The sequence below is a fragment of the Ambystoma mexicanum genome, chromosome 8, assembly GCF_040938575.1.
Source record: "Ambystoma mexicanum isolate Mex_15411 chromosome 8, UKY_AmexF1_1, whole genome shotgun sequence".
NCBI lineage: Eukaryota > Metazoa > Chordata > Amphibia > Caudata > Ambystomatidae > Ambystoma > Ambystoma mexicanum.
In genome coordinates, this window is record NC_090929.1 from 1,361,952,274 (window position 1) to 1,361,980,237 (window position 27,964).

At 45.8% G+C, this 27,964-nt stretch overlaps 1 protein-coding gene across 1 annotated transcript in view; it reads left to right on the top strand.

Annotated features, from left to right (window-relative positions):
* Window positions 1-2,872: 2,872 nt before the first annotated feature.
* Window positions 2,873-27,964, top strand: part of CLRN3 (clarin 3) — a 135,692-nt gene continuing 110,600 nt past the window's right edge. Inside the window, exon 1 of the mRNA XM_069611480.1 lies at window positions 2,873-3,264. Coding sequence (XP_069467581.1) covers window positions 3,027-3,264 — 238 coding nt within the window. The 5' untranslated portion in view covers window positions 2,873-3,026. The remainder of the gene's footprint in view (window positions 3,265-27,964) is intronic.

The following is a 27,964-nucleotide window of genomic DNA, read 5'->3' on the forward strand; positions in this document are numbered from 1 at the left end:
TTTCAACATCCAACAGCCTCCATAAGTGCTCCTCTGCTGCCTTCAAATGCCCTTCTCCTCATGCAAATCCCTGTAGTTAATGTAACAGTCTAGAACTGCCCATTGGGGCCGCCCTTCTTTTATTTAACTCAGGCCTTTATAGGTAGGTGGCGTGAAGTGGGATTGACTGCCACGCCCGTGGTCTCATCTCCACCCACAGTTTAACACAGTTCAAGGCATGAAATAAGCAAACTGCCATCTTGGAATATCCTTACACGTATGCGAGGCACAGGGTTTTGTTCTTGCTCAGTGTGATGGGTCCATGCTAATTAACTGGTGTTTGATGAGGTAAGCCAGGGGACTCTCTCTGCAATGCAATTTGGCCAGTGTTATTTAGCATGTGGTGGCACCTGGCCCCCATTGCCCCACCTTTTACCCTCATTGGACTTCACCACAGGTATGGAACATGTTTTGTATTAAAGATTCGCCCCTGCATTAGTTCTGCAAGGCAGTAGCTCAAAGTATGAATAAATGTTCACTTCTGGACCCTTGCCAGCCCACCTTAATCATAGCAGTGTATACATCAGTAGTGGTGCTGATTAGCAAGAGCCTGGGCTGGTATACTCTCCTAGACATCGTAGCAGTCCTGTGGTAACTGGCTGCACTTCATACTGTATGTCCACCTTGATGACATTCAGGGTATCCATGCATAGCCTGGATTTAGCTTGGACTTTTGGGCAACCATGCTGATTGGCAAGAACCTGGGCAAGTATACTCCCCTAGCCATCCTAGCAGTCCTGGGGTTACTCTCTCCAGTTCATACTGAATATCTGCCTAGATGACATGTTTTCATGACATTTGAACTAATATTTATGCGGAAATACCACATGATCATAATAAGCCTCATTCCGAGATGGCTGGTACACTGGAAAAGTGCTGGTAATAACGTTTACTGGCATTTTTCCCGGACTGGCCAACTACAACTTTGCTGGTAGGGGTTAAGGATTTACCTCCGTCTAGGAGATGGAGCAAAATCTGATCCCTACAGGACAAAAAATGCCGTCATTACCAGCATGACCGGGAATAGTGGCAGAATCCCCCCATGGAGTCCAATGGGATGGGAATTAACTGCCCTTACCAGCACATGTAATCCGCCGGTTATTTCACTTTACTTTTACTTTATAGCATTTGTATGGCGCACCATAAACCCATAGGTGTGAGGGCGCAGACAAAAAACATAGAAGAAAGGGGAGATAAAGAGGCTGAACGATCTAATGGAAAGAAGTAACTGAAAACCAGGGGCACTATTTGAAGAGGAAGGTTTTAAGGCCCTTCTTGAATGTATTCAGGGATGATGAATTTCTCAGTTGGTCAGGCAGAGTGTTCCAAAGTGCTGGTGCCGCTGAGGCAAAAGCACCACATTGTGCCTTTTTGCCTTTGACTCTGGGCTGCTGGAGCAGGTTCCGGTTGTTGGACCGAAGGTTTCTGGCAGAAGATTTTATTCCAATGTACCTTTGCAGGTAGGAGGTCATCTTGCCCTGAAGGCATTTAAAAGTGATGACCATAGGTCTGAAGGAGATTCTTGATTCCACGGGCAGCCAGTGTAGTGCTCGACGTGCCTCCGAGACATGTACCCTGTATGCAAGACCAATTCCGTTTGCTGGTATTCTGATGGATTTACTGATGGAATACTGGCTAATTTGGAATGAGGCCCAATGCTATCATCACGCATTCATCATAGGGTTCCAGAGGGATACCGGCAACCCTGCCTTACCGTCTCTGCCACCCAATATCCCGGTATTACTGGGATATAATGGGTGACGGAGTGCCATGACTCCATGGGATGGGATTTACTGAATTATTGGCCCCGTTAGTAACAATGCTGATGATTCAGGCATTTGTTTGCCCATAGGTGCCTGGACAGACTCCCAGCAGGCCTGTGTGCCGGTCCGTAAAAATGCTGTAGCTGGAATTACTGGCATTTTTACCGGACCGGCACACTTGACGTACCTGGATTTGCACTTTTGGTGCTGCTTGTAGGTATTACCACCAGTGCGCCGCATTAAATAAGCATGTGGCAGCAAAGTGCTATTCCACTTCCAAATACATTGCTCCTTTTAGGTTTATGACTTTTCCTCATTACGGTTCGCATTTTGATCAGAATGTGGCTTTACTTCAAATATACAAAAGCGTACACAAATAAACACCTTCTTGAAATATCTTTTCAAATACTGCTCTACATTTATTAACGTGTCGCAGTTGCTGGTGAATGCACTATTCAGACTCTAGGCAGTACTAGACAATTAACTCCACAGGGCTGTCATTAGAAGTAATGTTAACGGCGGAAAAAAAAAAACAGACGACGAACGATGGGCTAGAATTTTACATAAGTCAGGAGCAGAGACGGCAAGCAGTGTCTTCGCTCTATGATTATTTTTCTGCAGAACAGCTCTCTGATTTTACTGTTTGAACTTATCCTAAACTAAACGTGTGTCTCGACAACTGCCCCGGACAACTGCCAACGCTTGTGACTGTCTCCGTCCTTTGCAAGGTTTCAAAGCAAACATTAAACATTATCGACACATGTCCCCGGTGCTTTCAAGTCCCATGTAAAACTGCTTTCAGGTATCTTCAAAATCCTGCATTTTATTTCCTATTTAGCTCCGCAAAGACTAATTAATTTCACGCATTGCTGGAATACACATTGTGAAATGGGCGACTGTCCATTTTTATATCTTCCTCGTTACGTCCCTAGTCATTTATAAAGATTAGAATATTCACGGTGGCAGGTGCCGTTGTTTTCTCCCTAACCGAGCTGAAGTCACTATAGCAACGGTTTCCTGCAGATCAAAGTTCAGCCATCTTTATTGCCTTGGGTTTTCGAGGTTTAGTGTCACCTCTTCACCGAGAACCAGCAGCTGAAAACCATCTGGAGTAGTAGAGGTCCTCCCGGGACATCCTCCCTGTTTCAATAATTACTCTAAGGGGGGGCATACACATTAAAGGTAGCAACTTTTCTAAAAGCGAGTTACTTTCCACTTTGCAGTATGCCGTCCAGGAAAAAGACTTCCATGTTCGTGGCTGGCTTCCTGGCTAGTGTTGGATCGTTCGCCCTGATTTGCACGTCACTTGGAACTCAGCAATGGGTCTCGAGCAGGGTCAATTTTACAGAGGCACCAGACGTCAGTTATGGATATGTAAACGTAGCCTACGGGCTTTTTGAAGGCACATCTGAACTTGTAAATGTGAAAGGCGGATTAAGCTCTCCAGCGAAAGGATTTCAAGGTAATCTTTTTATTAATTAATTGAATCGTTTCTAGACTTGGCAATGTGTGTGCATGTTGATGTTTACAGACATGATGCTGCATTAAATCATTAAATCAACAATGTGGGTTTACACAGCTAACACGTCTGACACTGGGATCCAAGTTGCATGTACATGGCACTATTGAGAGCAAACATGTCAAACAGAGCTTTTAAGAATACGGTATGAAGTAGTAGTTGTCATTTATATAGCACCTTTTCCCATTTGTATGGCCTCAACATGCTTTATGGTAGGAACGCCCTCGGGACCGAAGTCCGGGTATTGGAAAGTCCTCAGGTAAGACATAGAGGGCGTGTATGCACTGAGCCAAGATTAGGAATTAGGTAGGGTGGCTAGGCTCCAGAAAGCAACTCAAGAGGCATGTGGACGGGTGGGAGGCATGTGGACGGGTGCTGAGGGAGGTCATGAGAGAATGCTACTGCAAGAGAATCGATATGTGAGCAGCTAGAAGGAAACTTGTCTTAGCATGTTGCTGCATTCTAATGGCAGCGGTGTTGAAATTGGTGCATTTATGCATACCTTACGCTCTGAGCTTATTTTGGTTTTGCTGTGTGATCCGATCATCTGTGTGAAAAAGATAAGCTACCCTCATATGCTCATCTACTCTACGCTCTATAGACAGCCTACCACCAAAGACCTCTAAGGTCGAATAGACTGGCTTCTAGGCGTGGCAGACAGGGTACCTTAGGATCTGTGTCAAAGGACTTTCTAGCACAATAGATGGGCTACCCTTGTAGTCTTACCCTATATCTTCTAAGTTGCATAATAGGCTACCTTCTGGCGTCTTCTAGTGCAGTACCAAGGATACCATGATATATCATTGTGTGTTACAATGGCTAAATTGTAGATCTTCTAATTGCAGTGGCTAGGTTACCATCATATATCTTCTAGCGCCATAAATAGGATAACATTATAAGGTGCCGCTCATAGTGTCCACTTCCAGATCTATCCGGGTACAGCATATTGCCCACCCTTCAATCCATCCTATCTTCACAGATCTTCTAGGTGAAATACAATTGCTAACCATCACAATCTCTTCTAGAGCTGTACACATGCTAGTCTTCACAGCTCTTAATGGGCAATTGTCTTTGACATAGTTGGTGCTTCAGTCATCTGTAAATACTCCTTTAACTCGAGATTGGAACAGGACATGCTGGTCTAATACATCTTGTAATTGTAATAGACATGTTGTTGTCCTTGAACGTATGATTTCAGTTCCAAGAACATTCTGAGCACTTTATCAGCAATTCCCTTAAATCTTTGATAGAAGATGGGTGAACCAGTATGGGCCGGCTAGGTGTGCAGCCGAGGCGGGGTGTAAAGGTTGGGAACATAGTGTGTATTTCGTACCCTGGGAGGCTATCCTAATACATTTGTTTGGTAAAGTACTGGCTACCATCTAAGTGTTGAGAGCTGTATACAGGGGGCCTGAGCGCATCAGTACGAGCTGAGGAGGCCAGGTTGGCTGAGGTGTGTTTGTGTATGCAGAGTTGTCTGTGGATTAAGTTCATAGGACAAGCCCCCACCGCAACGGCTGGCCACCTCTTGTTAGTTTATGTAAAAGATGCTTGTCGGTATTTGATGTCTGTGGGATGGGCTGCCACAGAACAGCAGCCAGCATCCGCCTGCCGGTGTGTGCACACGTGACTTGTTGGTCTTTAGATGTGAGTGATGAAGATGTAGGCAAATGAGGCAGTGGTGATAGAACTAGAGGTTGGGAAAGGGTTTCAGGTTGGCATTGGGAATAGCCAAGCTCTGAGGGCCTTTCTGAAGGAGAGGTAGTTATCAATGCAGCAGATGTGGAATGGAAGCGAGTTCGAGATGGCGGGGGCTTGGACAGAGAGTGCAGATCCTCCAAATGTGGTGGAATTGTAATGGGAGATAACAGGGAGAAGTGCAGAACCAGATCTGAGGTTTCTAGAGGGTTGATAGCATGTGAGTTTATCCTGGAGGTATTTCGGTCCAGTGTTATGAAGGGCACAGTGAGTGATGCACATGGCTTTAAAGGTAGTCCGTTGGCCAATACTGAGCCAGTGTAGTACTCTGAGTGCAGGGCTAATATGTTCTCTTGGTGAGAGGCCAACAAGGAGACAGGCAGCGCAGTTTTGGATTCTTTGGAGTTTCCTTAACTATTATGTCATAGCTCCAAGGTAAAGGGGGTTTACGTAATCTATGGGGAGAGGATGATGGCAAGGATAGCAGAGATTCATTGTGGGTACATGAGGTATGGGAAGATTCGTTTGAGAATGTGTAGGTGGAAGAAGGATGTTCTGGACACAGAGTTGACATGGTGGGGGAGTGATAGATTGAAGTCCATGTGCATCCGAGATTTCTTACAGAAGTGGATATTGCAGGGGCAGGTCCTAGGGAGTGCGACCGGTGTATAGGTTGAGAAAGCAGAGTAGATTTGCCCAATAATCGAGTTTCCATTTTGCCAGGGTTGAGGAGGAGCTGGTTGATTATCATCCAGTGGTTGATATCAGAAATGCAGGAGCAGAGGTCAGCGTGGGGACGCTGGTGGCTTGGGAATCTTGAGGATGATCTGGGTGTCATCTGCATAGTTGTAGCAGATGAGGTTATGAGATCGGATGGGTGCAGGGAGTGGGTTAAGGTAGATATTGAAGAGGAGGGGAGACAGGGAAGCTCCCTCCGGGACCCCTTTTGGCATAGGGCGAAACAGGGAGGAGAAAGGGGAGGGAGCATAATTTGCAAGTGTCTTCGAGATGAAGGAGATCCATGTGAGAGGAGAGTCTTTGATTCCTAAGGAGTGTAGCCTGCCTGTGAGTATGGTGTGGTCCACGGTGTCAAAGGCGGCAGATAGATTGAGAAGTATGAGTGTTGTGCATCCTTCTGAGTCTGCTGTTCTTTTTAAGTTGTCCCAAACTGACACAACCGATGACTCAATTCCTCGGAGGGGTCTGAAGCCTGTTTGGGCTGGGTCAAGAAAGTGGTTGGTTTCTGTGAAGAGGCGGAGCTGTTTATATGCAGTGCGGTCCAGGAGTTTGGCAATGAAGTGGGTGTTGGAAATAAGGCAGTAGTTGGGTGGAAGGAGGGGGTAGAGCAAGAGATTTTTGAGGAGAGGTTTAATTTTAAATGTTTTGAAGGCTTTAGGGATAAAACCTGAGGAAATTGACTGGTTAATGATGGAAGATGCAATGATGCCTGCACATGTTGTTGCTAGGATGTTCTTGAGCAGAGCAGGGAGACAAGGGCTTCCACGGGAGCCAGACGGTTGGCTTTGCACTAGAAATTTGAGGAACTCAGGATGTGAGGTGGAGAGGAATAGGCAAAGACAGGCTTAGAGGGGGTATGGCTGGGATTGGGTGTATGGACGGGTAGGGGGCATCAATGCTAGTTTTGAAAGGATGGCACACTGTCTATCAATAGCAATATTGTGAAAGTGTTCCAACAGGACATCGCAGAGAGATTTGCATTTAGGGGGGAGGGGTAGAGCAGCCTGGCCTCTTGAATTCTGTGATGATTCTGTGCAGTTCCTGGCTAGGGTTACAGGAGTTGAAGATTCAGTTCCTGTAGAAGGTTTTCTTGGCTTTTCTAATTTCTGACAGGTATGCCCATGTCTAGCAAGAGGAGATTTGTTTTGAGTTGTGTGGTTGGTTCTCCAAGACCACTCCAGTAGGGGCTTGAGGGTTTTAATAGATTTGAGGTGGGTTGTGTACCACTTGGGTTTGGGGCCTTGTCTCTGAGCTGGTCATCTCGTTGGAGTGAGGGGGATGAGGGGACTGGAGAGCCAATGATTGAAAAATTCCATTGGACGAGGACCTTCCTGGAGTGAGAGTGCTGGAAATTAGTTTAGGAGGGAATTGCCTAGATACCGGTTAATGGTGACTTTTTTTGGAGAGGACAGACTGGTGAGCCGGGGGTGGGAGTGGAGTGAGGTCAGGTGGGAGAAGAAGATTGCAGAGTGATCTGTCCAGAGTAAAGGGTGGAAGCAGGGTGGATATCAGGTTTGCTGGGCTGAATTCAGTGTTGAGGGTGTGGCGTGTGTAGTGGGTGAGGAGAGATATGAGTTGGTTCAAGTTTAGGTCTTCTAGGTTATCAGTGAGAGAGTGGGTCATGGGGTTTGATGGATAGACGAACCAGATGTTGAAGTCTTCAAATATGGTGAGAGAAGGATGCTGAATTAACGTCATTGATAGGGCATCAGTGAGGGAGTCTGCTAAATTCCTGCTGTAGCCTGGGGGTCTGTATAGGAGTAGAACGTGCTGGGTGTTAGAGGGGGAGAGTTGAAACTTTACCAGTGATTCACAATCAGTGCTGCCGGCTAAGTTATCCTTGATTGGACTGGGAGCTGGTGTTTGTGGAGGATGCTGGATTTGTACAATCAGTTTGCACCCTGGGGTAAGGGCCCATGTGTAATAGGTTTGTAATCGTCAGCAAACCAAGTCTCTACGCTCAACAAGATGTCTGGGTTTTCATCTGATATAAAGTCAAAGATGTTAAATAGATTGACCTTGCATTGATGAGTATGCAAGAGAGCAGGTTCAGTTTCTAGGGAGTGGGGGTGTTAGATATAAAATCAAGGGTAGGTGTGTGTGTTGGTGGAGAAGAGTGGTGAGGGGGAGGGTCTGAGCCTGCTAGAGTCACAAGTTGTGTTTATGTAGGACAGGAGAGGGTAAGAGGGGTGGGGAGAGGGAAGGTGGCAGCGGAAATGATGGGGGTTTCAGAGGAGAGCATATGGGGTTTGTGGGCAATTGGGGCCTGCAGATTTTGGGGGAGAGGGGAAGAGAGCAAGGACAGTGTTGGGGGTGGGAGGTGAGAGTCGGGTGGAATAGGGAGGGGGCAAAGATTGGGATCTCAGATGGTGTAGAGAAGAAGAATGGGGGTGGGAGGCCCTGAGGTGGATGAGACCATAACCCTTTCATGGAATTCGGGGGAAAAGAGGGGTGTGGGTGAGAGTGGGGGTATGGGACTATTGGTGTGTTGGCCAGGGTAGCCTTGTTGCACTTAGGGATGGGAAGTGCAAATTAGTAAGAGGAGGAGGAAGTTGTGAGGGTGATGTGGTTAGAGAGAGAGGTGGAGAAATGGTTGGGTGTGTGGGGGGTTGGAGAGGAGAGATGCGAGGGAGGCTTGAGAGGCTGAGGTTTTGGATTGATTCTAGATCACCAGCGTGTAGCTCTGATTTGGGAGAAGAGAGATCTGCATGGATGGTGGATGGGTGGGTATAAAGGGGTGGGATTTAGGGGTAGGTGAGCGTTTAATTGGGTGTGGTGAAGGGGGAGCAGGGGCTGCATGTATGATGGGGAGAGGGGCAAGCAGGTGAAGGAAGAAGGTTGAGGTTGGCTGGGTAGGTCATTAGTTAGGTTTCTGGAGCGCCAGTGCGCAGCTTTAATAGGGGTGGTGTGTGGCATGGTTTCTAATAGTGGAAAAAAACTAATTCAGACCAGACCTTGTAGTGGGTTAATGCACCTCGATTGAGAGCTTACACTGGTCACTGTAGTCGGATGATGCACCGAAATTCAAACATTCAATGTAATGGAAAATGCACCTAGATTCAAAAAGTTAAATTTAGTGAAAATGCTCCTAGATTCGGAACATTGAGTGTGGTAAAAATGCACCTAGATTCAAACACTCAGCATGGGAAAGTGCACCTAGATGCCAGGCATTTATTTATTTATTACACATTTGTAAGCCGCTTATGCAGCAAGAAATTGTGTTTCAAAGCTCCCAGATGGCAGGGAAGGGGGCGGGGAACAGGGAGCATAAAAACTGATGAGCAGAAGGTAGGGGCGGTCCTACTAGGTCTTGTGAACTTTTGGAATGTGCAAGTGCAGAGAGAGAGTGGGGACAGGGCAGGGGGGAAGTGCTAGATGTTCCACAGAGGTGGAAGTTCTAGAGAGCAAGTTGCAGGGCAATTGGTGAGTGACAGGCAGTGACCACATGGAGGAGAGAGGTCACTTGCCAAACAGTAAGTGCCCTGTGGGACAACACAGGCCAGTGCGTGCCCAAAGGCAAGTGCAGGGGGAGGACGAAGGCTGTAGGTGATTGTACAGAAGGCCTGCACCCAGAATGACACATAAGTGTCCGGGCTGCCAATCTCAGCGACTGTAAGGATTAGCATGTGAGGGAGAAGGAAAAAGAGGAGAAGAAAAGGGAAGTCTTGAGAATGAACCTGGAGGATGAGAAGCCAGCCAAGAGCACTTTCCATCTGGTGCCACCATTAATGGGTGAGGAAGAGAAAGGGGAGAGAGTGGAGATCAGATGTGGAGTCGGTAGGACTGGAGAGGGGACAGGAAAGAGGATATCAGTGACAATCTGTGCAGAGAGAGAGTGGGGACAGTGCATGGGGGAATGTGCTGGAGGTTCCACAGAGGTTGAAGTGCTAGAGAGCAAGTTGCAGGGCAATTGGTAAGTGACAGGCAGTGACCACATGGAGGAGAGAGATCACTTGCCAAACAGTAAGTGCAGCCCTGTGGGACAACACAGGCCAGTGCGTGCCCAAAGGCAAGTGCAGCGGAGGACGAAGGTTGTAGGTGATTGTACAGAAGGCCTGCACCCAGAAGGAAACATAAGTGTCTGGGCTGCCAATCTCAGCGACTGTAGGGATTAGCATGTGAGGGAGAAGGAAAAGGAGGAGAAGAAAAGGGAAGTCTTGAGGAGCTTATAGAATTTGAGGAGCTCTGGTTCAAGATGGAGAGGAAGGGGGAGGCTGTTCCAGAGAAAGGAGCTACCTGAGGAAAGAGTTCAACCACTCGCCCGCTGCTTAGAGAAATGCTTGACAAGCAGAGAGTTGGAGCTAGAGGATCAGAGGGATCTGGAGGGGGAGTATTTCGTGAGAGCAAGTTGTAGATAGCGTGGTCCCAGGCCCCAGACAGACTTATGGATGATGCAGAGGGATTTGAATGTGATCCTTTCAGCAACTGGGAGCCAGTGGAGAGACATTAGGGCTGGAGAGATATGGTCCCTGAGGTTGAGGCCAAGGATAGGTCTTGCAGCCCTATCTGGATTAGCTGGAGGGAGCACAGAGAGGAAGAGGGTGGATTCAAGAATGATGTTGCAATAGTCCAGTCTATAGAATACCAGAGCTCGAGAGACATTGAGCTTCTGGGGGGAAGTGAGGAAAGGGAGGATACCTCTGAGGAGGAAGCGTTGAAAATGGGCCTTTTTGGCAAGGTCCAAAATGTGAGGAAGGAAGGAGAGAGAGGAGTCAAAGATGAGGCCAAGGTTTCTAGCTTCAGAGGAAGGAGAGCGGGGAGAGCCCATAGAGGGTGGCCAGAGTGAGGGAAGGAAAGAGGGGGCAGGAGTCCCAATAGGAAGGATCTCATCTTGCTGGCATTAAGACAGAGATCATTAAAGGTGCACCAAGAATGGATAGCAGACAGGCAGTCACCGATGGCAGAGGAAGTAGGTAGAGGATCAGAGGGAAGTTTGAAGAAGAGTTGGGTGTCATCTGCATAACACTGGAAATGCAGGGAGAAAGTGGAGATAAGGTGAGCAAGTGGGGCAAGATAGATGTTAAACAGCCTAGGCGAAAGGATAGAGCCCTGGGGAACGTCACAAGTGGAGATGGAGGGGAGAGGAGAGAGATCGCAGGATAACCTGGGAAGGATGGTCAGAGAGAAAAGAAGTCAGGCAGTCAAGAACAAGCTCCGAATTACACAGGATGTCATGGAGCCGCTTTACAAGGATAAAGTGGTTGACCATATCGAAGGTGGAGGATAGATCAAGTAGAATGAGAACTGCAGGTAAGTTGGAGTCGAGATGTAGGCAGTTCAGGAGAGCAGTTTCCTTGCCTCTGGATGCTCGGACACCAGATTGATGGTCATGTATACAACCAACGAGCTCTGTGTCCTGGGTTAGTTGGGGGAAGACCAACTTCTCCAGATAGCATAACGAGCATTAAGCATGGCTAAATGGAGATGGTCATTGCCTTTGAAAGATTTCTGGGCGGGGTATAAGGGGTGGTATGCCAGTCAGAGGTGGTGAAAGGTGGTGCAGAGTGAGAGGAAGGAGGGGTAACAGGAGTGGGAAGGAAGTTGATGAGAGCCGACAGGTGCCGGTCAAAGAGTAGGAGATTGGGTTGAGGACCCTGAGCCATGATAGTACCATTGTGATAGACATTGAGAATGAACCTGGAGGATGAGAAGCCAGCAATGAGAACTTTCCATCTGGTGCCACCATTAATGGGTGAGGAAGAGAAAGAGGAGAGAGTGGAGATCAGATGTGGAGTCCATAGGTCTGGAGAGGGGACAGGAAAGAGGATATCAGTGACAATCTGTCTTGAAGTAGCGCTGACATGTGTGTCAACAATAGGTAGGTCAGGGTTAGAAGACAGGAGTTGTTTTTTTAACTTTATACTTCCAGACTTTGCGAGAGAGGTAGGCTAGGTGATAGAGTAGCAGTTAGAGTAGATGGGCAAGATGGAGAGGTTCATAGCGAAGTTAGAGAGAGTATTAAGGAGAACACACAGCACCACACACAGCACCAATATGCTTACGGTGGGTGGCACGGGCGGAGAGGCAGACTCAGAGGGCCTTGCAAGCAACGAGGGAGGCCAGGAATGAAGGATTCAGGCAGAGCGTGGCAGAAATGCACTTTGAAAACAAATGTTCTTACTCCTCCAGGTGTGCGCATTGCAGTCAGAGTTCTATGTGGTCTGCAGCACCTTGATGAAGCTGGTAAAAGGCTCTCTAACGACACACAGACTTTCAGGTCATGAGGTGGAACACTGCACCAATAAGGTTATGGGTGGGAGGGAAAGGGGGAGAGCCAAACTCGGAGGGGGTTGCAAGCTACGAGGGAGGCCCAGAATGTAGGACTCAGGGAGAGTACGGCAGAAATACACTTAGAAACGAATTGCACTTAACCACGTAGGTGTGCACACTGCAGCCAGAGTGCTAAATGGTCTGCTGCACCTTTATCAAGCTGGTACATGGCTCTCTAATGACCCACAGACCTTCCGGCCAAGAGGTGGCACACCACACCAATCTGCTTATGGTGGGCAGGAAGGGTGAGAGGCAGGCCCGGAGGGGGTTGCGAGCAACAAGGGAGGCCAGAAATGGAGGAGTCAGGCAGAGCATGGCAGAAATGCACTTTGAAAAGAAATGCACTTACTCCCACAGGTGTGTGAACTGCAGTCAGAGTGCTAATTGGTCTGTAGCACCTTAATCAAGCTGGTAAATGGCTCTCTAACAGCCCACAGACCTTCAGGTCATGAGGTGGCACAATGCACCAATATGCTTTTGAGTGGGCGGAAAGGGGAGAGAGGCAGGATCGGAGGGGTTTGCAAGCAGCGACGGAAGCCAGGAATGGAGGATTCAGGACGAGTGTGGCAGAAAGGTACTTTGAAAACAAATGTTCTTACTCCTGCAGGTGTTCGCACTTCAGCCGAAGTGCTAAATGATCTGCAGAACCTTGATTAAGCTGGTAAAAGGCTCTCTAACGGCCCACAGACCTTCCGGTGAAGAGGTGGCACACTGCACAAATAAGATTATGGGTGGGAGGAAAGGGGGGAGAGGCAGACTTGAAGGGTGTTGCAAGCAACGAGGAAGGCCAGGAATGGAGGATTCAAGCAAAGTGTGGCAGAAATGCACTTTGAAAAGAAATGTGCTTACCCCCACAGGTGTGTGCACTGCAGCCGAAGTGCTAAATGATCTGCAGAACTTTGATTAAGATGGTAAAAGGCTCTCTAACGGCCCACAGACCTTCCGGTGAAGAGGTGGGACACCGCACCAATCTGCTTATGGGTGGGCGGGATGACGGAGAAGCAGGCCTGGCGGGGGTTGCTAGCAACGAGGGAGGCCCACAGACCTTCAGGTCATGAGTTGACACACTGCACCAATCTGCTTATGGGTGGGCAGAAAGGGGGTAGAGACAGACCTAAAGGGGGTTACAAGCAACAAGGTTGGCCAGGAATGCAGGATTCAGGCAAAGCGTGGCAGAAATGCACTTCGAAAAGAAATGTGCTTACCCCCACAGGTGTGTGCACTGCAGCCAGACTACTACATGGTCTGCAGCAGCTTAATCAAGCTGTTAGAAATCTCTTGAACTATCCACAGACCTTCCCGGTCAAGAGGTGGGACAATGCACCAATCTGCTTACGGATGGGCGGGAAGGGGGAGAAGCAGGCCCGGAGGGGGTTGCAAGCAACGAGGGAGGCAAGGAATGAAGGATTCAGGCAGAGCATGGCAGAAATGCACTTTGAAAAGAAATGTGCTTACCCCCACAGTTGTGCGCACTGCAGCTGGAGTGCTACATGGTCTGCATTACCTTGATCAAGCTTGATCAATAACCATTAATAACAGTTCCAAAACAATCGCTTCTACTTTGTTCTTAGAATACCGAAGTTTCTCATCATTTATTTCATACCAACATGGACAACCTCTGGAAACACCACTTTGTATGTCTCCAAGAAATGTGGCTCTCTTCCCTGCCTGGATGCGATGGGTACATTATCATGATGAACCCTGCGATACGATACAAACTCACCCTAATCAAGAATGACCCGCACACACGGGTAGTTGAAACTAAAAATCTTAACCCATGGGCACAACTCACCATGTGTGACTACATTACAGATCTTCTTCCATCTCAAGACTTCATATCAGCACAACCAAACCTGCTTTTGGGGCTACTTAAGGTCTATTGGAATCCCGTAGCTATTGAAATGGAAGAATCCATTGATACCATAATATCCAACATTGACTATATGACAGAAGTTTATCCTACCATACAATGGATTATTTGCTGGGACTTAAATATCCACCTTTATGATAACAGTCGAGTCCCGATTTCAAAAGATATACTGTCACCGCGAGCGAAAATATGGACTAAAGAAATGGAGATCAGACAAATGACGACCTTCAAATCACCCAAAATAGGAGAACAGGCTGCAAAACCCACAAGGTCATGTAGGAAGTCCTCTGCCACGCTCGATTATATATTCCTGTCTCATATATTAATTTTAAAAAAATCACTGCGACTGGAAATATACATTCACTGAACAGCGATCACCAAATTATCAGTGTGGAATTGCAAGCCCCATGTACACCTAGATCGAAACTCACACTATTTGAGATAGAAGCTAATAGTGCAGTGAACAGATTCTGCATTAATGAAAAGCAAACTAACCGACTAGTGGAAGCATATCTAGGCTCATCCCGTGTGGCTGTGGATAAGATAAATTATGAATGGATGCTGAGACCATTCCTGCAAACCATAAAAAAGAACCAAGCCCCAAAGAAAATACATAGCCATGCATTCAATCCTGCCATGGCCGAAAAGAAAAAAACAACCATGTAAAGAACTAGCACAAATAAAAAAATCTAACCGGACAAATCGAATATGCTTGATCAAAAAAGCAAAGCAAAAATATAGAAACGGGGGTAAAACAGCCAAACCACAAATCCTCCAATATGATGCAGAGTCCATTCTAAAAATGTTGAAGACTCACAATAGAAGAGGACTATGGAACCTCCTAACCCAAGTTGATACCCAAGACAAATTTATACAGGTAATTCCTGAAGATGTATGGACTACCCATTTTGCATCTATTTACAAAGGGAAAGCCTCCGGCTTTGAGACCACGACACAACAACAACCGACAACAAGTTGGCCATCCACATGGGAACAAGAGGCGTCTTTGACGATAATAAAGAAGCTCAACACATCAAGAGCACCCGGTCCGGATGGGCTATCCAACTCCATTATGAAGAAGAACCCAGCAGAATAGGTTATCCTCTGTCACCCTCTATTTACCAACATAGAACAGTGCAAACAGATCCCTAATTCCCAGAGGGTAGCCACATTGATTCCAATTTACAAAAGCAGAGACCGGAAAGTGCCCTGTAATTACTGTCCTATTACGCTATTGGACCCTATTGGAAAAATATTTGCCACATTATTACTAAACCGTCTGAACACATGGATAAAAACAAACAACAGATTTGACATCAGACAACCCGGATTTACAAAAAACACGGGAACCAATGTTAATCTGATGATCTTGAACCTGTTAAAACATGAGTCCTTGGTCAGTAACATTACGATCTATGCTGCCTTTATCAATCTTTATTTGGCTTTTGACTTGGTTAATAGGCAGAAATTATGGCAAAAATTAAGATGGGAATTGCCCATCAGAAATTCTTGAGCCAATTAAGCAACTGTATAGTAATACTATTATTAAGACCAGACTATCGCAAGATGGAACATTATCTGCCCCAATTTCCACCACGAATGGGCTAAAACAGGGCTGCCCCCTCAAAGCCACCCTTTTCAAGCTTTATACCACAGACATTTCCCAAGAACACCCTTTCGAAACAGCCAACCCACCAAAACTCAATGCTACACTGATTCCTCACCTCATATACGCCGACGACATTGTGATACTCGATAAAACCCTGGTGGGCCTACAAAGAAGTCTAAAACAATTGGAAAACTATATGAAAACAAATGAACTTGAAATGAATACGAACAAAACAAAAATTATGACCCTGACGAATATCCGTAAAACTAAAACAAAACCATCAAGGTTCTATATGAACGGTAAACTCCTGGAACAACAAAAATCAATTAAATACTTGGGAATCCTTTTGAACCAATCAGAGGTAGAGAAAGACTGGGAGATGCGGTTAAAAACCAAAATCTCCTCCCTGGCCCGTCAAGGTGCAGTGATATATCGCAAATGTGGGAAATATTCTTTGAAACCTGCTATCACATTTTATCGACAGACGTTAATAGCAATCACCAACTATGGGAGTGAAACCATGATCAACTTGGATCAAACCATCTGGGACTCCATAGAAGGTACCTTCTGGCGAAAATTCTAGGGCCGCCCAAATAATTTCCCGCAGTAAGAATACATCACGAACTTGCCACACAGTCACTGAAATCTATAGTGACGTGGAAGCAATTCGATTTTTATAGAAAAATTGTAAACAAAGGTGACATTGTGGCTTATGACATCCTGTACAACAAACAGAACTCGATTGCAGACACAGTGCTCAAAACTTGGCAAAAAGCAATAGAGGAACTAATGCTAAGCAATGAGATAATCTTGGAAATGCTCAGTAAGCGGCTGCAGGTAGCAAAGAAATGAATACAACAGAACAACTGAATTTATACCATAGCTGAAAAATCCAAATATCATATGAACATACAATGTGATGTGGATATCAGATTGATCAATCAATTACCACCATATCTGATTCTTTTTCCAGACCGCCACATAAGAGATTAATTCTTCAGATTCCGATGAACCAGCTACCCACGCGTGAACTCCTTGCAATACCCAGACAGATTCCCAATTCACTAGCATACTGTCGATTTTGCGAACAAGAAGGTACAATTGAGACACTTCACCATGTGATAATGGAATGTCCCAATTTGAGCAAAACAATAAACCTATACAGAGAATTGATTGCAAACCCTGGTCCCCAGTGAGATCCCAAAGAAAGATGGACTCATATTTTGGCAGGATAAAACAAAAACCTGACTATTACTATAATTCAATTTTGGAATAAGATCATTGAATCCTAGAAAATCAAGACTAATGATAGGAAATACCACAAAACTGGATGAAGTATAAATCAAACATAAACCAATTACTGAGGCAAGTTCTGTTGACTTGGATCACTCATGCACCTGTAGATTTATAACATATTATTGAATGTCTAATTTTCTTTTGGGGTTTTTATCCTGTTGAAATCTTGAGAAACAAGTTGTGTTCAATTATGAATGAAAAGTTTTGTACATGAAACTAAATCATTTAAATGTGGGAATACTGGCATGTATAGGTGCATCAGAATTGACATGTTTTGGGCACAATTGGTGTGAAAATAAATTTTTACCCTTGCAGATACCTGACATAAAGCGGGCAAAGGCATTATGACAATGTGTTTCAAAATTGTCTTGTGCATTGTGGATGGCTTGGGATCTAATTGACTTTTTTCATGTCTTAGCCTACACAACTATTTGTAAACTATGTGGCTTTTAACCTAATATATCACAAAAAGGGTACTGAAAAATTCACCATTTTAACACATTTGCACATTTTTTTCAGGGGGAGAAGCCCTCCTTTTCAGGCTGCCTTAGAGTGAGTCCTACTATGTTAGGTCCAGGCCCCACTTGTTACATAATCCTGGCTATGCCTCTGGCGAGTTGGGGGGAAAGATGCCTCTAATCGGCCAAAGGAAGGCGTGATGTTTATTCAGTCTCCTGAGCCCGGGGTGGGGATCAACAGTGAAATAGGTTTAAAGTCCACACTCACTACCAGCTTTCAAAACTGCCATACAGGCCCCAACATTTTGTGGCTGGCTCTGTCCCTGAAAGTGCATTATCTATTTGCAAAGGCACAGACAATTTGATTATTTAAATGGTACGTAGAATTGCATGTCAAACTTTCCAGAAATCACGCATAATTAGCCACAACTCCACACAAGGCAAAGCTGTTACAAGGAGACAATGGGCCTCATTATGAGTAGGGCGGTAAGGGATACCAGGCACCGGTAAGGAGACCGGTACCGGTAATCCCTTTCCGCCCTACTACGAGTTCCCTTAGCGGGTCCCTCCTTTAACGCCTGGTCTGACCAGGCGTTATGGACGGGACCCGTTAAGGGACTTCAGAGCTAATAACGGTACCGCAATTTGCAGTACCGTTATTAGCGCCTTCCTTATTCCCATTGAGCCCTATGCGGGCTCAAATGGGAATGGGGAATGGCTTTTTCAATGGGGACTTACCGGTCCCGCAAAGGTCGGACCACACCGGTAAGTCCCCATTGAACCATACCAGTGCCGGACCCGTTATTGGAGGCAGTCATGGCGCAAATAGCACCATGACCACCTCCAATCTCGGAATGAGGCCCAATGATATGACATTGCACACACATTACTATCACAATATATATGTCAACTGGTTACATTTTGTTCTCAGTGCTTTCTGCAGCGTCAACACCGTAGTTTATCTTGCAGTAGAAGCAGAGACATTCAGAAGAATTACATGAGATGATCATCTTTTATTCCCTCCTAGAAAAATATTGATTTTATTTATGTATTTATTTAAATGCGATAAAGCCCACACCACACATTGATTTGTTTCTAGGTGCCAGGATGATCTAAAAGTGGTACTTTGGCTAACCTCCTTGTTTTATCACATCCATTTCGGTCAAAAAACATATATTGTCTATCACATTGCATTAAAGCAATTAACTTGTATCTTGGTTGCATTAAATCTAGAATTTATTTTCTCCATGTATAACAAAAAGTGTTCTTTTGGGAAAAAATGGATTTTGATGTAGGATGAATCTTTTGCCAACTTGTTTTTGATTTAGAAAGACATTCCGCCTCATTACTTTGTTGCGGGTCCAGAAACAAGGGTACCGGTAAGCTCACTGGCACCCTTGTTTCCGTACGGGCAAACTACGTGTTTGCCTGCCAGAGCTGCTTCACGCAAGCAACGGCACTGTAAGCAATGGTGACAGTGCTTCCATTTCCCCACTCCCATAGGGACTCTATGGGGATTAACAAATATACCAGCGTCTGACAACATTTTTACGGGTCCGTCGGTAGCACTGGCAGGGTTACTGCCGGACCCGTAATGAGGCTGATTGTTGTTTGACATATTTTAATCTGGAATTCCATGTGACTACCCTAATGTAATTGTACAGTTCCTACAGTTGCAGTACTAAGGGATGGTGATTTAGCAAATCCATGTTGTTTGTTTTGGAACACCTTTGGGATATTGTTACGATCTGGCATGAACAAAAAATAAATTCATCAGCACACGTAAGTCAATTTTGACCACCACAGAATGTTAAAAATGCAGTGAATAATATGGCATTAATCCACCGTTCCATCGCTTGGAGCAGGGAATTAAGGCTATTAGCACCCCGGGTTGACAAAGCGGTAACCCGGGCTGCTAATAAAAATTGATTTTCCTTTGTTCAACAGGACGCCACGCGCATCCCTTTGAACTAATGAAAATACTTTACAAAGATGGCTGCCATGGAAAGGGAAGGTGGGGCTCTCTACGGAGCCCCTCTTCCTTTTCAATGGCGGCTGTTGGGAGCAGAGCGGAAGGTGCAGGGGAGGAGGGAAGAAGGGGGAAGAGAAAAAGAATTAAAATAAACGTGATGAGAAAGTATGTGGATGTATGGTGGAATGACATTTTGTGATGTCTCACTTTGGACTACATATGTTTTTTTAATATGTGAAAAGTTTTTTTAATTTGAGTTTGTAATACATCTGAACTGTGATTGTAAAAAGTGTGTAATAAGTATTTTGCCAACCTCACAGCTGAGGTCCATATGTGTTCATCCCTTATTACTTGCCTGGAGGACCTTCAGCGTTACAGGTACCCTTATATATTATATACAGCAAAGCACCTGTACTGCACAGGACACTAAGATCTGTATTTTGTGTCTTCCATTCTACACATGCAAATCGTTTGCTTTCTGGATATTTTCTTAAACGTGAAAGGGTTGTTTTTTGATAATTTCTGAATTAATAAAAAAAATAAAAATGAAAACATTGGATGACTATTATTTTATGAAATATCGTGTGCTTAATTAAAATAAGTTACGAGTCCAAAATTAATTTGATAATGGTATTCACTGTATTGGAATATGTTTAATGTTTGGAACCTATTGAAAAACACAAAACTAAATCACAATCAGTATTTTGATTATTTATTTTGTGTGAATTTAAATATTAAAACAAATTCCTAGTAATTATTTCTCAACCTCTACGCCAGTTTGGAATGTCCATTACATCTTCTTAACCTGCTTTGGTGTAAAAAAAAAAAAAAAAGAGGTGTATAACAAAATAAACCGGAACATGTTTCAAATTATTATTTTTTTTTAATTTGGCTTTATTAAGTTTTAGACAACAAACAAAAAAAAGAAAGAGAAATAATATACATTACATCATTTCTGCATAATAGCACATGGTTACATCAAAAGAGCAGAGTTTTGGTCTTTTATATACTTTATATTGACTTCATCTAATTCTCTGTTTCTTAGGCTTAACAGGTAACAAAACATAATCCTCTCCCACCCCCCAACCCACCGATGGTTGGGCGAACATCAGTGAGTCATCATTCCTTATCGAGTGCGGGTGTAAAGGATGGTTGTTGATCGCTCGTTGTGGTAATTCCTTAGGTACTGGGTCTGCGTCGTCTAGGTATGTTAGTTCGCACGTTCTCTGGCACGCCTTAAGGTCTCAAGGTGTCCTCAGTATGAAGGTCTGTGGAAATCGATAGGTGTTTGTCTCGAAAGTTCAGCCATGGGGTCTCACATTGGGATGCTTTGTTGTGTAAGGAGGCGGTGATCATTTCCATTGTGTACATTTTGGTTGCCAAGTTGATCCACTCCTTTTTAATCGGTAATGTTTTGGATTTCCATTTTATTACCAGCAGCGCGCAGGCCGCCAGCAGTAGGTGTGTGACCAGTCCTTTTAGTCTGATCCAGTTGTCCTCTTCCTTTTCCAGGCCGAAGAGAATTAGTAGGGGGTCGATGCCCCTTTGTATGCCATCAATTTCCTTTATCCAACCTAGGACCTCCTCCCAAAACACTTTTATGTATGAGCATGACCACCACATATGCCAGTAGTCAGCTACTTCGCCACAGTCCCTCCAACATCTTGCGCTCGTAGTGTGGAACATTTTGGACAGTCTGAGCAGGTTGTATTGCCACCTGTGTAGGAGTTTAATGGCATGTAATTTATATTGGCTCGATATGGATGTTTTGGATGTAGCTTTACACATCGTTTCCCACTATTCGGGGTTTATCTCGCCTCCAATATCTTTTTCCCACCTACTCCTAAGTTGTTCTGTGGAGCTATCTGTGGCTTCAATTAGCTCTTTGTACATTACAGATATCAGACCTTTCATATCGGACTTGGAGTCTAGGAGTCTTTCGAACGGAGTAAGGTCCCTTGCCAACTTGGATTTCCATTCGGGTTTCGTTAAGACGCCTTTTATCTGTATATATTGGAAGGTGGATAAAGGGCCTATTCCTAGAGCTTCTCTTAGTTCCGGTAGTGGGATGAATGCGTCTTTTTTCTGTAACTGGCCCACCCGTTCCAGGCCCGCCTCATACCAAGACTGGAATCTTCCTACATTGGGTATGTGTTCATTAATGCCAGGAGACCAGAGATGGCTGAGTGGGGCTGGCCATGTGGTGATCTTCCGCATCTCTTTACCTGGTTGCCATATGTTCCAGATGGTACTCAATATTGGGTGGTCTCTGATTTTGTGTTGAATTCTTTTGCGTAGGGTCCACAGCCATTCTGATATTGTGGCCGGGGAGAAATAGTGGTTATCCATGTGGACCCATTGAAGATGTTTTTGATCACGTAAGTGTGGAATGAGGATGCGTAATTGGGACGCTTTATAATATGACCGTAGATCGGGAAGGCCTACTCCTCCTTTGTCTTTGGGGAGTGTTAGTATGTTGTACACAATCCTCGCCCTCCTCCCCTTCCAGAGGAACCTCGTCATCCCTCTCCTGGCCTCCTGAAAAAATCCATTTGGTATCTCAACGGGTAGCATCTGAAAGGGGTACAGGAACCGGGGAAGACATACCATTTTGATAGCATTGATCCGTCCCAACCACGAGATTGTGTGCTTGTTCCACCTATTTAGGTCAGCTGAGAAGCTCTGGAGAAGGGGAGGGAAGTTGGCTTCATATAGATCCGCCAGAGTTTTGGTGATGTGTATACCAAGATACTTCAATGTAGAGTGTTCGAGCTTGAGGCTTACTGGTAGAAATTTAGATTCATTCTCCTCTTCTGTTCCCCGTAGAGGAAACAATATTGATTTGGACTTATTCACTTTGAATCCTGAGAGATGTCCATATTCCTCTAATAAATGTAGTGCATGTGGGATAGATGCAGAGGGGTTGGTTATGTGCAGCAGTATATCATCTGCATAGAGTGCTATCTTGTATTCTGTTGTACCCAGCCACATACCTTCTATCTCAGGGTCAGTCCTCATATTTTGGGCTAGGGGTTCTAGGGAAAGCGCAAATGGTATTGCAGAAAGGGGGCATCCCTGTCTAGTTCTGCGTCCCAATTCGAACCATCTGGAATATTCCCCATTAACAAAAATTGAAGCCTTGGGGGATGTGTATACTGCCTGTATCCCCTTCCGAAATTTTGGCCCTATCCCCACTTTACACAGGACCGCCCTCAGGAATTCCCACACCACTCTGTCGAAGGCCTTTTCTGCGTCTATTGACAATAGGGCGGGATCACCAGGCAATGTGTGGGCAGAATGGACAAGGTGGAGTGTTTTGTGCATAGTATCCGCCCCTTGCCTATCCAATATGAATCCAACTTGGTCATTATGTATGAGGTGAGGCATCAGTACCTCCAATCGAGCAGCTAGTACCCTGGTGTAGATTTTGGCATTGAGGTTAAGCAGGGTGATGGGGCGGTATGACGCACAGTGTTTAGGGTTTCTTCCTTCTTTGGGTATCACAGTTATTAGCGCTCTCGTGAAAGAGTCGGGGGCTTGTCCTGTTTCAATTATCTCGTTAAATAGTTCTGCCATGAACGGCGTAAGCTGTGTGCTGAAGGTTTTGCAGAACCTGGCTGTGTAGACGTCTTCTCCGGGTGATTTACCCATAGTAAGTCTTTTAGTTGCGTCTTGGACCTCAGTTTCCGATATTGGGGATTCTAGGAGTTCGGCTTCTGGGTGTGATATTTTAGGCATATCAATCGAGGATAGGTAGTGATCTGTATTCGTTCTCTCAGGATTCACTTCAGAGGTGTATAGTCTTTCATAAAAGTCGGCAAAACTCTCAGGGATGGTATGGGGGTGCGTGGTATCACAGGATTTTCTTCAATTATCTCTTCCACTCTACGCTCCGCTCTTTGTTCTCTGAGCCTAGCTGCTAGTAGGGCATCCGCTTTATCCCCCTTTTCGTAAAAATTTGTGTTTGAGGAGCCAGAGCTTGCGCACTATATGTTCGTGTTCCAATAGTCGTAGCTCCTCCCTTTTGCATTGCGATGCATTTATTTTATCTTGGTCTGTGCGTGGGTTTCTCCTTATGTCGTTCTCCATTTGGGATATTTCAGGTCTGAGTCTATGTTCTATGATCTTTCGCTCCCTTTTTTTGGAAGACCCTTCCCGTATGAGGACCCCTCACCAAGTGGCTTTGCCCACTTCCCATGTGGTTTGTTTGGACACCTAACCATTGTTGTATATTTTGAAGTATTCACTGATTTCAGACTCCATTTCAGTCTTAAAGACTGCATCTTTCCATAGACTTTCATTACATCGCCACTTCCCTCCAGAGACGGGTAGGTCTATCCATTCTATGTCTATCATGACCATATCATGGTCTGACCATGTTATCGGTATGATTTTTTTTTTTTTAAACTCTTTTTTATTAGTGGTCACGTATAGGCTGTTACACCACAGCACATCTGTTTAACTGTTACATCAGGAGTAAAATATCCGTTACATTTCACATAGCAATATTATGACGACAAGTCAGCATCAGTAATCATATTACATAGGTAGAATCTGAACGGGCCCCAAATGTCCTTAGGTCTGCATGCCGAGGGTCGGGTTAAAACAAACTGTTCCTCTGACTCGTTGACATGTGTCAATTCTTGTAGGAATTGGTTCATGGTGGGCGGAAGAGAACTTTTCCATTTCTGTAAAATACATTTTTTGGCAATAGCGCATGAAATGTTAAATAATCTTCTAATTTTCTCTGATTGCTTGCCAATGTCCCGAAACAAGTACTTCTGAGGAGTCAAATCGGGGGGCACCTCAGTGATTTCTTCCAGCAGCTCAGCCACCGCCCTCCAGAATCCCCTCAGTCCCGGGCAGTCCCAGTACATGTGAAAGGATCCAGCCTGAGGAGCATTACATTTAGGACAAGCGTCAGAGGTGTCTGGTGCAAACCTTTTGATTTTGGCCGGTGTATAATGTAGCCTGTTCAGGATTTTAAATTGGATCACCCTTAGGCCAGCATTAAGCAAGACCTTCTTGGATAACGCACAATAACTTGCCCATTTCTTTTCTTCAATGGTCCCCTATAAATCCGCTTCCCACTACTCCTTTATCTGATTCAATGTGGGGGTATGAGCTTGAACAGCTGTGTATAACCTAGAAATCCCCAGGCCATTTTTAGATGTTACTAACTGCACACATGGATGAGGTGGGGGTTCATCCGGGAAGAGAGGCCACCTCTTCTGGAATGCAGACCTCATACGGTAATATTGGAACGTTTTCAGGGGTCCACCCCCCAGTGCCCTCAGAAAGAGACCCCGGTCCACAAAAACACCATTAACAAACATGTCATCCAGCTTCATTTCCCCGTTAGGGTCCCTGGACTCCTGTATGTTAGTGTCATGCGTGGGGGGTATACCCGGGAAGTCCCAAAGCGGTACCTCTGGATTGAAGGGGACCTCCACTCCCAGCCTCTTGAATATAGCCATCCATGCCCTGACTGTACAGCTAACCGGATTATATGCACATGTGTCTTTATACTTTGGATCGAAAATAACTGATCGTATATTCGTGGGATGTGTGGTATGTTCCTCTATCCATGCATGGGGTGTACTGTTCTCGTCATTATACCAATATTTCGCAAATTGGGCTTGGGAGACGTAATAATAAAGCTTGAAATTGGGAGCCGCTATCCCTCCAGAGGAATAGGGTTCTGTCATTTTCTCCCAGCTAACCCTAGCTGTCTTACCGTTCCAGAGAAATGTTACCACCATGGATCTGAGCTTGGAGAAGAAGGCCCTGCCAGGCCATATAGGAATATTGACAAATAAGTATAAAAGTTTAGGGAGGACCACCATTTTAAGAATGGCAACACGGCCGGCTAAGGAAATTGGGAGCCGTCCCTAAATCTGAAGCTTGGAGCCTAAGGCCTGCAGGGAGCCCTCATGGTTATTTGCATAGAGTGTGAGCTTGTTCCTGGAGACCAGTATTCTCAGGTATCTAATGTGGTCTTCGGACCACTTGAGTCCCCCTGTGTCTGTAGGGCATCGGGTGGCAGGTGTTAGAGGGAATATTTCCGATTTGGACATATTTATAGTATACCCAGAATAGTCTGCAAACCCCTGGATCTCTGTCATGATGGGTGTTATATTTGCCTCATGCTCCCTGATATATAGCAATGTATCATCCGCGTAAAGCGAGATTAGTTGGGTGGACCCCTTCATTGTGATCCCTTTGTCTGAGTGTCTAAGATGGACAGCGGCCGCCATAGGTTCAATGGTCAGTGCGAATAGTAGGGACGAAAAAGAGCACCCCTGTCTGGTCCCCCTCTCCAGTAGGAACATCTCAGAAATGGCTTTATTGGTCAGGACACGAGCCCCAGGTTCCGTATATAGGAGTTTTACATATTGTATAAAGGTGGGACCCACCCCAAACGCCTCAAGCACCGAAAGGAGATAGACCCACGATACCGAATCAAACGCTTTTTCAGCGTCAAGGGATATGGCCACTGCGCTCCTCGCAGGGTCGATCTGTGCCATAATACCAAAGAGTCGTCTGAGGTTTAGGGCTTTAGATCGAGTAGGGACAAACCCATTCTGGTCGGGATGGACTAGGGTTGGGACTGCTGGCAGAAGGCGATTCGCCAGGACCTTTGCACAGATTTTAGCATCCGTGCTGATGAGTGACAAGGGCCTGTAGGACGAAACGTCCTGTGGTGGTCGCCTGGGCTTGTGGAGTACCACTATTATGGCCTCTCTCATAGTTGAGGGCAATCTGCTGGATTCAAGCGCCTCCTCCCACACTTCTAATAGTATCGGCACAAGTTCCTCACGGAACTCCTTGTAAAATTCAGCGCCCAACCCGTCCGACCCCGGTGCCCTGCCTGTTGACAGATCCTTGATTGCTTCCCCAATCTCTTCCGTCGTTACCGGCTGATCCATCGCCAGGCGCACTTCGTCAGGGAGCCTAGGGAGGGAGAGGGCTTCAAGATAGGTCTTGATTTCTGCGGATGTTTTCTTATCTTGGTTTGAATATAGCCTCTTATAGAATTCCATAAATTCCCTGTTAATGTCCTTATCCCCAAGGAGAACCCTCCCCTGTTGCGTGCGTATACTTGTGATCTGTGTGGGTTGTTTATCGTGTTTAATTAGGTAGGAGAGCACCCTGCCAGCCTTGTTGCCCTCCCCGTACCTGCGCGCCCGAATCGGGGCTGCCACATATCGGACCTCCCTCAGTGCAAGCTTGTCAAATTCCTGGAGATGTGTGTGTATATCAGCTATTACTGTCTTGTCTTGCGTATTTGAAAATGTTTTCTCAAGTGCATCTAACTTTCCTTCAACAGATGACAGTTCGGACCCCACAGCCTTCAACATACCCGTAGTTCTAGACATCAACAAACCCTTCATCCAGACCTTGAATGATTCCCACACTGTCGAGAGTCTGTCGACCGATCCGATATTATTGGACAGAAACTCCGAAATTTCAACATGGAGTGACTCCACTACCCCGGGGTCACATACCATTCCACCAGACATCCTCCACCTCCTGAAGGGACGTGGGGTGTTCCGGAATAGTAGTTCCAACAATACTGGGGAGTGATCTGAGAGGGTGCGGGGCAGGATTTCACATTGCTCAACCGAGGGCGTCATGGGCATGGAGACCAACCAGTAATCAATCCTGGACTCGTAACCATGTACCGAGGAATAAAACATGTATCTTCTACTGCCCGGGTGGACCTCCCTCCACGCATCAACCAGTGAGAGCTGTGCAATGACATGTCTAAGATTCAGTGCTGTCCTGCTTGGGGGTCTCATCACCGTAGAGGATCTATCAAGAACCGGATCAATGGCCAAGTTGAAGTCCCCCCCCGCCACAAGACACCCGAAACATCCAATGATATAACCATCTGATATATATCCAAGTAGAAGGCCGGGTCATCGATGTTGGGGCCGTATGTATTGAGCAGGAGAAGCTGTTGGTTAGCCACCTCCCCCCAAACCATGACAAATCTCCCCTGGGGATCGACCTTGTGACCTCCAACCCGGAACCCAAGGCCTGGGTGAATAAGGGTGAGAACCCCTCTGGACTGAGTCGAGTAGTCCGTGTGGAACCTCAGGGGACCCCACCCGGGCAGGATGTGAGAATTACCCGTCCCCACTGCATGGGTCTCCTGCAACATCAGTATTTGGGGATTATGCCTGGAGACGTAATTGGAGAACTTCCTAACCTTAACTGGATTGTTCAACCCCCTCACATTCCACGTCAGTAGTTTAACCTGTAGCCCACAACCGGGGACCCGCGATGGAGCATTAGCCATTGTCAAATCTGACGAGTTCACAGTATTCGTGCCATACAATCAGTGCCAGCCCAAACGTGACCAAAACCTTACTTTTCAACCAACAGGTCGCCCCATTTCACCCTCCATTTAGAGGTAGCTCCGGAAGGTAGCCAAAATCCTCAACAAAATGCCACCATAAATCCATCCAACAACTGAACGCAACAGCCCCTTCACCCTGTCCCACCCGCCCCCCCTCATCATCACCCCCAACTTGACGATGTACCCCATCAAACATATGGAACATTCCACGGGTAGCCATGTTGCTTCACATGGCCGCCGATCAGGTCCAACAACTCCACCAACCAAAGTGCCTGGTGTACCTTAATCAGTTACTCATCTGGGCCCCGGGCCCAACCAGGGTCGACACACAAGTGTTTCTCATTCCACGGGTCTGGGCCTGTTGTTT